The sequence below is a fragment of the Chaetodon auriga genome, chromosome 24 (genome assembly GCF_051107435.1).
Source record: "Chaetodon auriga isolate fChaAug3 chromosome 24, fChaAug3.hap1, whole genome shotgun sequence".
Lineage (NCBI taxonomy): Eukaryota > Metazoa > Chordata > Actinopteri > Chaetodontiformes > Chaetodontidae > Chaetodon > Chaetodon auriga.
Genome location: NC_135097.1, coordinates 15,366,365 through 15,382,389, shown reverse-complemented (window position 1 = coordinate 15,382,389; position 16,025 = coordinate 15,366,365). Strand labels below are relative to the sequence as shown.

Genomic DNA, 16,025 nt, shown 5'->3' with positions numbered 1-16,025 from the left:
ATCCCAGTCCACCTTTAACTGGTTAACAAACTGGTGCCAGAAACAAAAATACAGAGCCAAAACTGGAGGAGAATGCAGGAAACAAAGTAAGATTCCTGTGCAAAAGGATACCTGTGTTCTCTGGTCCATGTCTGGAGTCAGTGGTATTTGAGCTGGGTTTTTACCATATCTGAAGGAGCTAAATGTAGCATGAGAAGAGCAAGACAAATGATCATGGGAAATCTACACATCTGGCATCTGTATGTTTTGAAAATGCCACTTTGATTTCCAGTGCACTGTCCTTTACCATCCAGCTCAAATCCTGACTTGAAACTGCAAGATATCTCAACCAGTGTCCCTCCTATTGGTGCTGCATCACCGAGTGCCCGCTGAAACAAACATCTTCCATCCATCTCTGTCACGGCCAGCGGGGCCAGTCACCCCAGAGACAGGGGCCACGGCTGGTATCAGAGATCCAGATTCCTCGAAGCTACAAGAGCCACCGGACGCAACAACAACCAACATGTGGCTATTTCAAACTTCCCTTGACCGAAACTCAGTATGGTGTTAATGACATGAGAAGAGGCAAAGACGGAGAGAAGTGATGATGTAGTGAAGGCTAAAGCTCAATTTATTTGAATTTGAATGGAAAATGTCTGGGTGCAGAGGCACGCCATGCACATCCCCAAAAATGCAAGAGCTTTATGTAGGGCAGAAACAGACCACAAGAAGCAGTGAAAATAAGTGGTGTGATTAGTCAGCTGTAAAATACACACAGTAGCAAAAACCCACACTGTAGCAAGAAAGCCAGAGAGAATGAAAGAAGACACAGGAGCTGCCACAGCAGAGCGGAGGGTGAAGGTGAACCCAAGGAAGCGTGAAGTGAAAAGGTGAAACAGATGTTGCAGCAGTCCACAGTATGTTTCTGAGGATCTTGTATTACTTTTTAATAGACTGTGTTTTATTGATGACATTATTAAATGTGCTGAAACGTTCAAGGAAATGGCATATCCACCTGCATGTATACAATGTGTTTGGGAGACTGGCTATTAATCAACTTAGCCCTTTACTTCCTGTAACAGTTTATCATCCATCTTTGATATTCATTGTGATTTATATTGCGTTTAAGTGTTGTCAATTATAGCTATTTTCCCCTCAAACTACTGTGCTTGTTTACATCTACCTATGATTTTCCAAAACTCATACGGCCAACATGGACAACATGCCAACACAACACGAGCAATGAACATATCTGTGCAGCATTTTTATCCAAAGAACTTTAAAATTTGTCCTTTATACACTCAATCACACAAACACACACAGGCATGGATGTGCTGTGAGTGCTACTGGCATTGAGTAATAGAGGTCTGAACACAGTGAAGTAGAAATTTTTTATTTCTGCCTCGATATTGTTTGGCAAATAGATGCCTGAAGATGACTGAATCTGGGTCTTATTAGCTAGAAAACACAAAGGGATGTCTTAGCCAACTCCAAGTTCAATAAAAACTGCTAACAATACCACAGACAAAGAAAATTTGACACTTTTCTAACATTAAAGCGAGCCTCTCTCCAAAATAAGCCCATTTATCTACATTAGTTTATATTCACGCAATCTATATTTTGGTCATATATATTTATATCTAGGTTATCTCTACATATATTTAACTATATATCTTTATATTTTTGCCATTTAATACATCATCATTTCAAACCCTGTGTAATATTCCTATTTGGACTGAGTTTCTTGATTTGGCTGTAAATTACCCACTGAGCTTGCTTTCAGAATTTCATTGGCTAAAGGACGTACCAGTCATCTGCACAATTATTGCAACTGGCTCGATCTTTACATGAAAGTAGAGTACAAAACACTTCCATTTGGCGTGGGCTCTTGTAGGCGACACGTATTGTCGGCTGTGGACGTGACATAGAAGATTTTAATTGGTCAAGCGAGATGTCAAAGGTCAGAGTGCAGCGGCCATTTGACTATATTGGCAAAAACATTGATGAACATGTCTGCTGGCTCGGTAGACTACTGTGAGATTTCATCTGTGAGTTGCCTCAATTTAATTAAGTACAGCCTTTCAAAGCCACTAAATTAGTCCTCCTTGGCTACCCCTGTTTTATAACAATTTATGTCCACTAGGGTAAAGAAAATACAGAACTGTCAGTGTAATACAATTGAACAGGACTACAAACTACAGCCACCAAAATTACACGAATATCAGCACCTCAATCAAAACACTCTAACTCTCATGTCATGGGATTTATTGCATTGCTGTTGTATCACACTCCATCAGTTTAGCTATAGATTTAACCCATAAACTGCTAACTCTGTGTGTCTAGCTAAGTTATTTCACGTTGCTTGTGCTAAACTGGCTACTTCCCATGAGAAAGATGCCTCTGGTATATAAATGTGTGTGTCCTGACAAAAGGATTTTAGCTGATATTGAGAAGAAATTCTTCTTGCCAGCCAGTACTAGGTGTTGGAAATCCTCCTCCTCATCGCCTGTTCATCCTTTCAATGGGCTCTGTGATCATTGCTACAGGTCCCCTCATTCCCAGGCAGATATAAAAATGGTGCACCTCATCCTGTCATTCCTGGGGGCTCATCCATACTCCACCCTATAAATCCTTTCCAAATCAAAACCCGTTGCTACCCCAGAGCCTGAATTTTAAATCCACCTCACTTATCCACACAGGATTTATCATCAAGTTCCTAAAATCCAGACGACTCATGGAAGATTTCAGAACAATCCTGCATGCAGTCCATCATTTCCTGTAAACTTTGGCTGCATTTGCCAGCTGCACTGGTGAATGACTGCTGCATTTCATTGGTCATCCTATTGATGGACACTTTAGTGTGGTTTGGGACAGTTCCCACCTGTTTGGACTTGATTCATCACAGCGCATGAATTATAAAATCACAGCAACCAGTCGGTTAGAAGGGTCGAGACTCCAAGCTTGGTTCCAGCTGTGTACTTGCCTGTTCTTCAATCTTTCTACTACCGAATTCCCAAGTACATTGTGTACAATGTTTCATGCCACACGGCAGAACTATAAATTTCATGACATGAGACGGGGGTTCGCCAAAGAGCCTTACTTATTTCATTTGTCATGCTTCTGTTGGAAGCCTACATACAACCATTTCCTGGTTCCTTTTAAATAGATTAAACTACATCATCGCCCCCTTATTCCTGCAACATTACTGAGGCTTGATACCGAGTGGTGTGAGGAGTGTCTTGCCCATTTCATTAAAAGAATGGACAACATCTGATGCCAGATTTCCCCCGGCAGTCGGCTGTGACATAATAGCCTCTTCAGTGCGCTCCCCCTCTCTCGGCAGCATTGAGCTCATTTCCTTCCACACTCTAACAGATCCCATTAATCATTTAAATCCTCATCATGCCCCTTGGACATTATTCACACTGAATTTTGTAAAGAGGTCTTTGATTCTGTCAGCCCACACATTTTACCTTTCAGAAAGACTTCACTGGCTTCTGGCTCCATTCAACTTCCTTTAACGTACCCTCTTGAAGATAAGATCAATCTCTCGTAGTGATTATAGGCATATTTCCAAACTGCCTTCTTGGTCGAGATGTCATTTCACAACACAGAAAAATCAGGTGTCAGTGGTCACAAAGTGATTTGGATTGTTGATGTGAAACAGTGCCGTGAAACTTAACAAAAACTTCTTTTGCATCAATTCCTTTTCAACTTTGTACGAACTGGTTCTGCAGTGGTTCACACCTGTACCTGCAGAGCACAGCCTCTGACTGCGATGCTGACAGACATGCATATTATCACCTTCTCTGGACTACTTGGCTTCGCAATGCAAGCAATGCCTTTGCTAACGACATAGTTTAATACTACTCTTAACCTGTATGCTCGATTCAACTCAACTCGCATGGTGACGATACCAGGCCCCATACATAGAGTACTCAACAGTTCATACATACTGAACTTCTGCTTGTATGCCAAAGCATATCAAAGACACTGCTTATGCGCTTTGGGGCTTGCCACACTCATTCCTGTAATACGTAAACAGTTTAATTGTGTAGCCTGTGGACACCATTCTTGGTGGCCTATAGAGTTTGGTCAGAGTCACTGCTGCGGTTTGGAGGATAGCTATACTACGTATTGATTGTGCTATGTAAATGACTGTTTTGCCTAGTGTGTGACAAAATAATCTGAACTAAAGGTCCACTCAGTATCTTTTAACTGCATACCACACTCAAATGTGGTTCAAAGCAAAATACGATACCTGGCAACTGGAGACACTCAATTTGGGAAAACCACTTCCATTTGGTATTTACATAGTAGCCAGAAATACAGAGAAACTGACAATATTAGGTAAATAAAGCAACGCCATATGATGGACTTACATACTAAAGCAAGGTCAAGGTGCATTTGCACATTCAATGAATTTAAGTGCAACACATACCCAATCCATCATGGAGCATTGAGAACTGACTCCCATACCAAACACAGACTGAGTCATATTGACAGAAAAAGTGCTCATGCTATGGTGGCCGGGATGCACTCATTGCTGACTTTTGGAAAGCTGACATGTCTTAACGTGTGAAATAGGACAGTGTCTTCGGTATTTTGACATGTTGATGTGCATCAACCTGTGATAACCCACATTCAGACACTGTCATTGTGTGGCCTTCCATAGAAAACAATGTGTACAGGTGTCCCAACACATTGCTTACCATCAGCGTGTGTTGACAGAAAAAGTGCTCATGGGATGGTATCCAGGATGTGCCAACAAATGTGATAACATTGCTGATTATTTTAAGAGTTGGCATGTCATAATGTGTGAAATAGGCCAGTGTCAGATATCTTGATGCACGTCAACCTGTGATAACCTGCATGCAGATACTGTTAGTGTGCGGACTTCCACAGAAAACATTGGGTGCGGGTGTTCGGACACGCGTCGTTTAGCATCATTGTGTGTGTGTACAGCGCACTAAGTCAACAGAAGATTTGAAGTCCCTGATACTGTTCTGATGAAACTTGAGTGCCTCTCGTTCTCAAGAGCTACCACTGAAGTGCCATTGAGCAAGACACTCTAGCCCGTCCACTGGAGCGGACGCTGTGGTTGTGGAGTGTTAGTTGGTGAAACAAAGTGTTAAAAAGACAGAGAGGTGATTACATTCCTGGGTGATAGACAGCAAGTGCCGGGATGGAAGCAGAGCAAAAAGGGACAATTATTACCTGTGATTTCACAGCCCAGCAAGCCGTATGCATGTGTCTGTGCGTGTGTGTGTGTGTGTGTGTGTGTGTGTGTGTCTGTGTATGTGTGGTTAATCCATAACTTGGGTCAGGTCTCGCAGGACAGAGCCAAACTGCTTTCTCTGATGGCCTCTGCATTTTTCATCCTCCAGCCTTTCAATTATTCACAGTGGAAAAACATGGCACTCGCAACACACCCTCTCTCACCCACCCACACACACACACACACACACACACACACACACACACACACACACACACACACACTTTCCCTTCCTCTCCTCCCTCTCCATCCCTCAGTCCATCCCTCTTTTCCTTCTCCGTTCCTCTCCCCTGCCCCCCCCCCCCCCCGTGTCGCTCGACCTAAAAGCTTTGCAACGTGTGACCTATCTGCTCACCCAAGTAAGAGGACACATGTAGAGAGAGAGGAAGACAAGAGAGAGAGAGAGAGAGCAACTAGGGCATACTTTAACTAAACACACACTTAGACACACACACGCTCATACACAAACTGATTTATCCACTGCCTTCCTGCCACACCTAATCAAATTGATCCCTATCGTCTCTACTTGTTGGAAGGAGAACAAGTGTGTGTGTGTGTGTGTGTGTGTGTGTGTGTGTGTGGAATTTAATCCCTTTCACCTTCCTTGAGGATCACTGAGTACTGAGGCTGAAGTAGTCGAGCAATTGAGGTATAAGATCTCTCTAAGTGGTGGGCTGGAGTCGAACAAGAGTAATTCTATACATTTCCTGGACATTGTGTGTGTGTGTGTGTGTGTGTGTGTGTGTGTGTGTCTGTGTGTGTATGTGCATGTGTGTGTACTGGTAGAAAACACACTGACAGAGAGTCAATGGCAGTGATTGTCTTAAAGGTTTTCTTTTCTTAGTTTAAGGCTGAAAAATACATGAGACATCTCTCTGGGCTCTGCATTCAATCAGCACAGTTCAATAGCACTCAGGCCGGTGTCGCGCTAAATCGGCCCCCTGTGCCGCCGACAGCAAAGGTTCCTTGTCTTGTATTGGATGGGATCTCATTTGTCTTTGCCTATGTCAGTGACACGGGATGCGACTGGGTCGATGCTTCATCCTGAATATTTTATGCAAGCTATTGTATATCAGGCCAGTCCCAGGTCTAATTTAGGTGCAGGTACTGTACTAACATCTGACACCATAGAAGAAGTGGAACATAGCGGTCAGAAGGTTGCAGCGTTGCAGGTTTGAATCCGTACAGTGAAGGAAAAGGCTTTTCATCCTGTTGCCTGTACTGACTTGTTGGGAAACATGTAAAGATGAGTAAAGTAGGTAAAAACTATTAGTATTATTATTAATCATCATCAATTTCAGAACATTATGCAGAAAAGAAAAACATGGATCTGATTGATACATGTGGATCTACATGTAGTGTTCAGCATCAGCTATACGTTAAGCTTGAAATGACATCAGCAGTGAAAGCAGTATCACTTTTGTTGCTTTACCTTTGGCAAGGCGTACTTGGGAAACCTCATTTGGACGAACTCATTGCGCCGGTAGGACACGTAGTGCTTGGTGCGATTCCCTGTGGTGACCTGGGAAATGGACAAAAAATAACCACATGACTCAACATGGTTAACGTTTCAATAGACCACAAGTTAAAATTTAAAATTTTTATTCCAGTATGAACGTGTGCAGACTTTTTATAGATTTTTTTAGCTCTTAATCTTTCAAACACACAGGAAGGGAGGGAAGAGGAGATAAAACTTGGTAAATACGTCGAGAATAGATAGATAAATAGAGGTCAGACTGAAGAACGAAACAGAATATGTATTTAACTAATTGTATTTATTAAGACTGTTGTTTATGTCAGTCAAAATGAAACACAAGACCAGTATGCCAATTAAAGGTGAGATTAGTATTGCAGAGTTGGTGTCACTTGGCTCCAGAAAAACAGAACTGAACTCTGCTTGAATGCTTTTATTTTGGAAAAATGCTAGAGTAGGACATTTCCATTTTTTTTCCAGGAGACAAAAAAGACTTCTAACAGAATGAGGTAGTCGGCATGAACCGTTGCGCAGTCGTCGAGCTGAGGTGCAGAGTTCACCATCTGCTGCTGGTGACTAACATCGCGCTGAAAGGTAAACGCGAAAACACCTCCCCTGCGCCGCACAGAGCTTGGCATCCGCCTCGCAGACGGAGATCTGTGGGGAAAGAGCTGAATCATGCTGCGCCCCCTGCTGAGAGAGCTGATCAGAAAGCTCACAAGGCACTGAAGCAGAATACCCAAAGAGCTGAGGGTGGGTTTGAGCAGAGGAAGCTCGGTGGAAGAGACAAGCGCCGGTGACTGGCAGTGACTTAAACAGGACTTGAACTTGTCACATGTCGAGTGACGGGCTCAGGAACCCACATAACACTCTCTGAAACACAGTCGCTGTCACCGCTTGGCTTTTTGCAAGGTGTGCAGCACTTAAACTTTTAGAGCTGCTGTTTTCAAAATCTGATGCAGAACTTTGCATTCAGCGCTTCTATTTTGGGCTTTGTGGGAAGGCCTTTTGTTTTTTTTTTTTTCCTTCCCTCTCACTCTTGGATATCTGAGCCTGTATCGTCGGCGTTCAGACTGAGCTGTGATTACGACCATCATTTGTGATTGAAAGGAGCCGACTAGCGCGGCTTTATTTAATGCTGAACGCTGGTGAAAAAGTGATGAAACAATGAAAGCCATTTTTAAAAGCAGGCGCCCCCCAAGGAAGCGCTATCGACCGCGTTTTCAAAAGGAATCGCTTTCTAAAGAATGGCTGGCGAGGTGGGAGGAGATGAAGTGTGTGCGTGTGTGAGTGAGTGCCAACGCTAACACTGCGTTCTTACCTCTGACTCTGCATATTTCTGCACTGCCTTAACATCTGATAATTACCTCAAAGATCTGGCCACGCCATTGGCAAGTGTGTGCACATACATTATGTGTGTGTGCGCTCTCTGTTAAGGGTGTAGTTTTGGTTTAAGGCTGGAAATCAAAGATTCTTACACAAAAGAAAACAATAAAAGGAAATTATATTACTACTATAACACACTACACATAAAATTCTGTCCTCAAGTGATGTCACTTGAGTCAACGTTTTGCCGCATCCACCCCCCGTGGAAACGACGCCCCTGTCCACACATGAGTTCCTCCATCTGTTATCAGTGGCTTAGTAATACTGGGAGTACTGGGAGGATAATCCCTCAAGGATAATGGACCAGCCTATTGTTGCTAATGAGGTTTTAATTCTTCTCGCACACATTCACATGTACACATGTCCACATATTCACACACGCACGCACATATAGACGGGCACGTCCACAAAATATGGCTATTCTATCCAACTATAGGGAGTCTGCTCCAGTATACCGGCTCATGTATATTCTGCTGTTATCACATGCAAATGGGATTCAGCTCTCAGCCTCCTCAGAGTGTATAGTACTGTACTGCATGGCAAGTCAATTATAGACAAGGCAAGATTAATTCTGCACAATGTCCTGAATAGCAATTCTTTTCCATTTCAAGTCGACAGTACTGTATGTTATCTGAGCAGCAGAGTTTATCAGTAAAAAAGACTGCAGCCTCGGTGTGTGCGTGTGTGTGTGTGCTTGTGTGTGTGTGTGTGTGTGCAAATACAACTACAACCGAATAGATACACAGACAGATACAACATATGCAGAAAAATGCTGAATGGTGATAAATAAGAAGCGGGTTTTAGAAAAACAGGCTACAGGATTAATATACAGAGTAATGAGTGTATTCACTTTGAGAATTAGTGTAATGAACAAATGAGAGCCACTGTTGTTCTGTGACTTTACAGTGAGATCAGATATGGGGAAATCCTGCTCAGCTGGTTTAAAGCATAAAACAGTTGGAGGCCGTTGTTCTTCCAGCGCATGTGGAGCTCATGGACAATTGAATTCACACGTGTATCAGTGAAACTAAAGAATCGTTTGCTTATTCTAAGCCTTAAAATGACTTTTCACCAGCGCCCTCCTGTCGTCTCAAGGCTGATAAGTCTCAGGGAGGAGATCAGGATGGATGGTTGGGTGTACAAAGCACGGGACTCCATCAGATGCGGATGTCCTGTTTTGGTTCTGTCTCAGTGCAGCTATCGATTATTTTAGTAATAGATTATTCTACCAATTATTTTTATCGGTTAAATTTGCATATTTGTCTGTCAAAGCTGAACCCATTCAGTGGGCTTCAGGGCCATCTTCCTCCATGGACATAAAAATCACTCAATCTGACTATACTGAATATTCTTGCTGTATTGAATCAGTGCCTTTAAGGCTCAAACTGTTACTTACACCACCTGATATTTTGCTATGTGTATTTTAGTGGAGTAGGTGTGTGTGCGTGCTACGGCTGCATGTTCATTTGTGTGTGTGACTATAATAGTCACATGAATGAAGCTCTAGCTTCACACAGTGACTGCAGCGTCTTACTTTATAGTTATTTTCTTTGGCTAAACTTGGTTAACCCTTAGATGCATAAGTGGGGTCAAAAATGACCCCAGTGGTTGTTTTTTTGCAATATCTTTGTCATTTTAATTTTTTATCATTTGATCTTCCATGTATTCCTCAAACAGGTTGTCTTTGACATGAGGCCCTTTGGATTTGTATCTAATTGTTAAATTTTTTAAGTGATTGCATTTTTTGTATCAGTACCACACTCTTCCATACGTGGGGTCAAAAATGACCCCAAGCATTTTCTATGGAATTCTATGGAATATGGGGAAGTTCAACCCTAGGAACCTTTGATTTTTATCAACTGTGACTGTCAGGTATACATTTACTGTTGATCCACACATCTTATGCCAGCAGTCTCACCACGCTGAAGGTTATTTTTACACAGCAGCATACCTGTAAGTATAATCATCATTTTTATACCTCATAATATATGTGCTGTTATAAAATATGAACTTATTTTCCACATCCATGAATTTCTGTGCGATAGTGTTGCATTATCATCATCAAATTACTATTTTGTAGTTAGCTACACTAAGCTAACACTAAGCTAACTAAGCTAACAGTAGGTAACTAAGCTAGCAAACATTGCATTTGTTGTGTAGAGAAACAGACTCTTACTATGATATTTAAAGCCTCCAGTAATAAAATCTAACCCATTAGGTGGCCTATTATACTATTATTGATTACTCAATGATATCATAAGTGTGTGTGCGTGCATGTGTATGTGTATGTGTGTGCATGTACTTATGCAGCTACATACTGATTCATAGTTTTGTGTGCCAATCAAAAAATCTTCTTTTATGTCCTCATCTAGAGTATCATGGCTGCTAGGATGCCTGCTAAGATTTCTTTGGACCTTGCCATAGAAATGATCCTGGAAGATGATGAACCCATCATGGGGTTTGACTCAGGATCTGACATCTCAGAGGAAGAGGACCCAATAGAGGACCCAGACTATTGTCCACCTGGCGTTGTCAGGCCATGTGTGGACGTGCAACAGAGGGACACACAAACACTGAAAGTTAATGTTTTGATAGCTGTGTTGATAGCAAGTTTGTGTTCAAATGAGAGATGATAAGAAATTAACATGTAAAATATGAAATCATTCTCATGTTGGGATCATTTTGGATGTTTACTTTTTTCAGTTTTCTCAAAGTTGTTTTGGAATAAAATGTTAATAAAAAGTGATAAAGGAACATGTCAAACATGAAATAATTCTTTTGTTGACCAAAATATAATTAAAATAATCATCTTTAACCAAAAGGAAAGAAATGTCTTAAGTTTACAGCTTAAAACGCATTCATTCTAATTGGGGTCATTTTTGACCCCACTCATGGAAGAGTGTAGGTACTGGTAGGTCATGCATCTAAGGGTTAAGTTAGGGACATAACTAGTAGCCATCACATACAGCCACAATTAACATCCATTCTTGGCTAGCCTTTGTGTTAACTAGCTATCATATTCTAACCTTGATATTAACCGTACCTTGTGTCTACTGGCTGTTTTCTGCTTTCTGAAATGCTCCCAAACTTTGGACATTTTCTGTCGTTTCTCTGCCCTGGCTCCTCTCCTGGCTACCCTCAAAACTTTTCACGGCAGTCGGCGGCTGTTTTTAATGAAAAAACTTGTGGTGGAGACCAAACCAGAGCTAAAAGCAGAGTGAATATTTGACTTAAATTATTCATGTGGTTGGACACACAACTCCAAATGAATGTTAATGCTCCTCTGTGTGTGCTGGATGTGTAAATAAGCAACTGTTTGCTAACATCACTTTTTAGGCGATATGTCAGGCTTTTCACTTCCCTTAAGAGGCGAAACAACAACTAAAAATCTGGCTTTTAAGACTTGAAATGGGTACTTGCAAGAGATAAATAAAAAACAGTCCAGATAGAGGCAGCAGAGGCTGAGATATCATGACTTTTAGTGGCTAATAATTACCAATAATGCAGACCCTCACTGCCTGATAAGCGCCCATGTCTCTCAAATGCACACCTCGTTTGTCACACAGCCTCTTTTATCACACAATATCAGTTGTATTTATGTACAACTGTTTTTACAGGCTGAGGAGGACCCCCTGTGACGTATCATAGTCATTTATATTTAATCATTTCATGTGATTTTGTCATTTTACTTTTGTGTATCCTCTACCATGAAGCCAAACGAGACACCCTCCAAAGAAGAAGTAAAAATTCTCTTTAATATGTTAATCGGAAATGTGGCCCTAAATTTGTGAAGCAGTCTCTGGTTTTAAATGAAATTAGAGTATGTTGAGGTGTCACCTTAATTTGACAGGCAATACATCCTGAAGTTTTTAATGGAGTAGCAATAGTTCTAGTACCTTGAGACCAATTTCACAGCTACAAAAAAAGGATCATGGCAGGTACCGGCATACTTCTGATGACATGAAGGATAAGGTAGGGAACAGATGGGGTCTGATTATACTGTATACTATTTTTTTTTCCATTTGTTTTTCCCTGAAACATCTCAAGAATACACCAATCTCCTTTTCACCTTCCCCCCACTGTAGTGTTGTTTACCTTGACGAATATGTAGTCGTCTTGCACCAGCAGGGAGTTGTGGTCGATTTTGCCGAGGAACTGAGCCGTCACCATTTTGTCTGAGCAGTTCTGGATGAGACAGGTAACATACAGGTAACCTGCAGTGACACACAGGAACAGGAAACAACGGTTACTGTCGATGGATAGACCAGACTCTGTGCTGTGATGGCCTTGTATGGTTATGTGAGCTACGCTAAGCAGGGACTGCGAGGGAGAAGGGAAGAATAAGAGGAGGTAATTTATTTCCAGTCAGTTTATATTTATGGAAAACAAATTGAAGAATAACCACAAAGCAGGCCAAAGACAGAAAAGAGAGAGAGAGAGGTAGATGACATGGAAGAAAAAGGACGGGAGAAAACCAGGCGAACAGAAAAATTGAGACATCATTTTCCAAACTCTATAAGATATGACAGCTTCCCCACAGACATATAGCCATTCTAGCATCCAAATGGCCAGGAGGGATTATCCTCAGAGAGACACACAGAGAGGTTAGCGCCTGTTGCAAAGCTTACCCGCTATTGAATTTCAACCAGCAGCTGCATCAGCAACATTGCCTGCTGAAATTCAGCCGTTATTCTCCTCCCAGAGGTGACAAGTTGGCAATAGAGAAAATGCTCACACGCACACACTCACGAGCCTGCACCCCTACGCGTGTGAGGTTGACTGTTCAGAGATGGGTTACTGCAGCAGACACATACTGCACAAAAACACAGGTTTGCATGACAATACTTGCTTAAACCTTCCATTGACTGCATGCAATCCTTAACTTGTTCACCCTGACATGAACTCATACCATGAAATCCCCACAACGTAGAAGCTATCCAACCCTTTAAGTGGGTGAGACATCTACCAAGTTGATATGAATCTTTGAATGCTATTTTTCAGGAAGAGTGAATGTGTACTTGTGCAAATGCGAAATTTTGGCCCGCTGATGGACCTCAAACCTCACTACTGGGAAGCCAAAGGGAAGAGCAAAAAACATGCCACCACAAAAATTTAGGTTTGTTTTTAACTCCATTTCACAATGAGAAGATAACTATTTGAAGTTCGGTGTGAAAACATACCCCAAAGTCTCACAGGGTCAGGGTTAGCATGAAAAAAATAAAGGTTGGTTTGGTATAAAGGTAAAAAACCATTGAGGGATAACTGTTCCACAGCTCAAATGGTCACTTCTGCATTCCTGGGGGTCCATGCTGCAACTCAGCAACCGCAGAACAAATTCAATAAGTACAATAACAGATTAATATTATATTCCACACCCTGAGAGCACTGAATGCTTTTCACAGATTCACTCACTAGCTACTTTCAGTTGCTCCCACTTTGCCATTTCTTTCAATCATTGTCAAGCTTCCTTCAATGGAAAACAAAGCTTCACTTTGACAAGGCGAACAGTCTACGGTCAAGCAGCTTTGTGCGGTCTAAATGCTAACATCAGCATGCTAACAATCTCACAGTGACTATGCAGACATGATATTTACCATCTTTGTCAGTCTTCCTAATGTTTCAGTTTAGCTCATTTCAATGCACTCATTAAGATTATTAAATAATAAACTCCACCTTAAAGCTACTTAATATACAAAAAGCTCTCTAAACATGGTTTAGCGGGTCCTACGACTGCCATTGGCAGCTTTATATATTCATATGAGTGACAACGTGAGAGACACAATAAACTCCACTTCATATTCGTCTCCCCTCTTCACCGCCGCTGCACTTTTCTCTCTCTGCGTCGTCTTTGTTTGAGAGGTGTCCGGTCTAACAAATGGACTGGCTAATTTATTGAAAAGCCTGGACGTTTAATCAAAGACGCACACAGCGGAGAACTCATTAAAAAACCATTAGATTGGGCTAAGTGTTCAATTGCAGCTTGTGGCATGAGCACTTTTTCGTGCTACTTGCTGTCCTCACACACCAACAAACATGCTCACATACGATGCGCATGTATTTTTTCCTACACCTGTGCAGCTGATGGACTACCAAGAAAACTATCAGAACTAAACAGTGACTTACAGACAACCAAGGATGAAGAAATTTTTTTATAATTTATTGCATATACTGATTTTACAGCACTCATAATTTTAAAATTTCTATACAATGGAGCGTACTGAAGATGTGTGCTGTGTGTGCTTGTTTTCACATGTATGTCCCTGTTTGTCTCTCGCACGCCAACACAACAGAGAAGGGCGTGAATGCATGCATGCTTGTGTACATCAGCGCATGAACAAGGTACACTCAGGCTTTCCTGCACATCGATCCCTCTTAATGACAAACGTACTCTCTGCCATCCTCCCTGTACACATGGCTCATCCATCACCAGACCACCCCCATTTCTCTGGAGTCCTGTTGCTCTTGTCAACCGGCAGTCCTGTGCACAAATCCTCCAGGTACGGGCTGAGCATGGTTCCTTGCCTCCATAGAGACTCCCAAGACTTTGTGCCCTTCTTTGTAGCATGCCACCGTTTAACCTTGGCGATGCCATGTGTGACAGGGGGGTCACAGGACCAACAGATTGGTTTGGCATGCCTGATCGCTCCAGCCCCCCTTGACTATCTATCTATCTGGGCATGGAAGCAAGGTGAGGGAATGGGAGGAGAATGAAAAGGAGGAGGAGGAGGAGGAGGGAGGAGGGAGGACCATGTGGTGCTGCCTAGCCCAAGGAAGAGCTCTCGTGCCTGGGCAGCTGGCCCAGACAGACAGCCTCTCCCGTTCACTCTCCACAAACACAGGCAGTGTTGTTCGGGTTGACAGCTTTCACATTGCAGGCAGCATCTTTCTGTGTGTGGGTTAAAAGACTGTGTGTCTCCTCAAGGGATTTAAGAGGTGTTTGTATTTTCCTAGAGGGGAGGTTTATGGAGAAATAAAGTGTGGCACTGCAAATACTAAGAAACATATCCTTCATTTTGCCCTTCACTATCTGTGAATACTTTTTGACTTAGCCTGCTCAGGTTTATTTAGACTTAGGCATTATGGGTAGGGAGACCCGCAGTAGGTGAAGTCTAGAATGCACACATGGATTTACAACCACACATTAACAAACCCACACAATCTTAAATACACACTACTTCTATTAGCCTCTTGGCCCTTGGTGGGGAGTTAAGCACTAACCTGTCCGTCTGTCACTCAGCTGATATGATAATCCAGATTTGCTGTTGTTGCCCCGGGGGCCCCTGACACCCCTCCTTAACTTCCCCATTAATTCTCCATTGACCCCCTCCCAACACCGAAACACACCCTGCCCACAGCAAGGTCAAACATCCATCTCTTCTATTACCTGCATTTACACTGCAAGCTATGCTAAGACTAGTGCTGCCATGACGGGGAGAGAGCACATTAAAATTCTCGCCCTCAGTAGGTCTTGCAGAGATGTGACACACGTCTCCAGATGACTGATCTGAATCAATTCATGTAAATGACATACCTGGGTTTCTCTATTTAGCTTCAGACACTGAGCATAGAAGAAGACTCCTATTTACCACCACAGAGTTCCAGTACAATGTGATTAGATCACATAAAGAAGGCAGCTAGCTACCGAGCTACCGCTAATGTCTGTACAGCAGGTGCACTGGCTGCAGGGCAAATAAACAGAGATCAAACGAACAGTCCAGCAGTTAAATTTGTGCAAATACAGCAAGGTGAAAATTTGCTATGAGCTCAATCTAAGTGCACCTTAAAGGTACCCTGTGGCCCTGTGGAGTCTGTTTTTTTTAACAACTAGTAGTGCTATGGAGCAGTGTTTTTACGAGCAGATGAGTTGCCTGTGTTGTTTGTATCTTGTGCGTGCACATGAGGGTGGTG

The 16,025-nt window shown here is 42.3% G+C and overlaps 1 protein-coding gene across 7 annotated transcripts in view; it reads right to left on the bottom strand.

Annotated features, from left to right (window-relative positions):
* The window catches only part of sorcs2 (sortilin-related VPS10 domain containing receptor 2), a 278,384-nt gene that overhangs the window by 31,966 nt on the left and 230,393 nt on the right, over positions 1–16,025 (bottom strand). For all 7 annotated transcript variants that reach the window (XM_076724452.1, XM_076724453.1, XM_076724454.1 and 4 more), the window contains exons 7-8: positions 12,213–12,331; positions 6,690–6,779 (exon numbers count right to left, since the gene is read on the bottom strand). In XM_076724452.1, the coding sequence (XP_076580567.1) occupies positions 6,690–6,779; positions 12,213–12,331 (209 nt within the window). The remainder of the gene's footprint in view (positions 1–6,689; positions 6,780–12,212; positions 12,332–16,025) is intronic.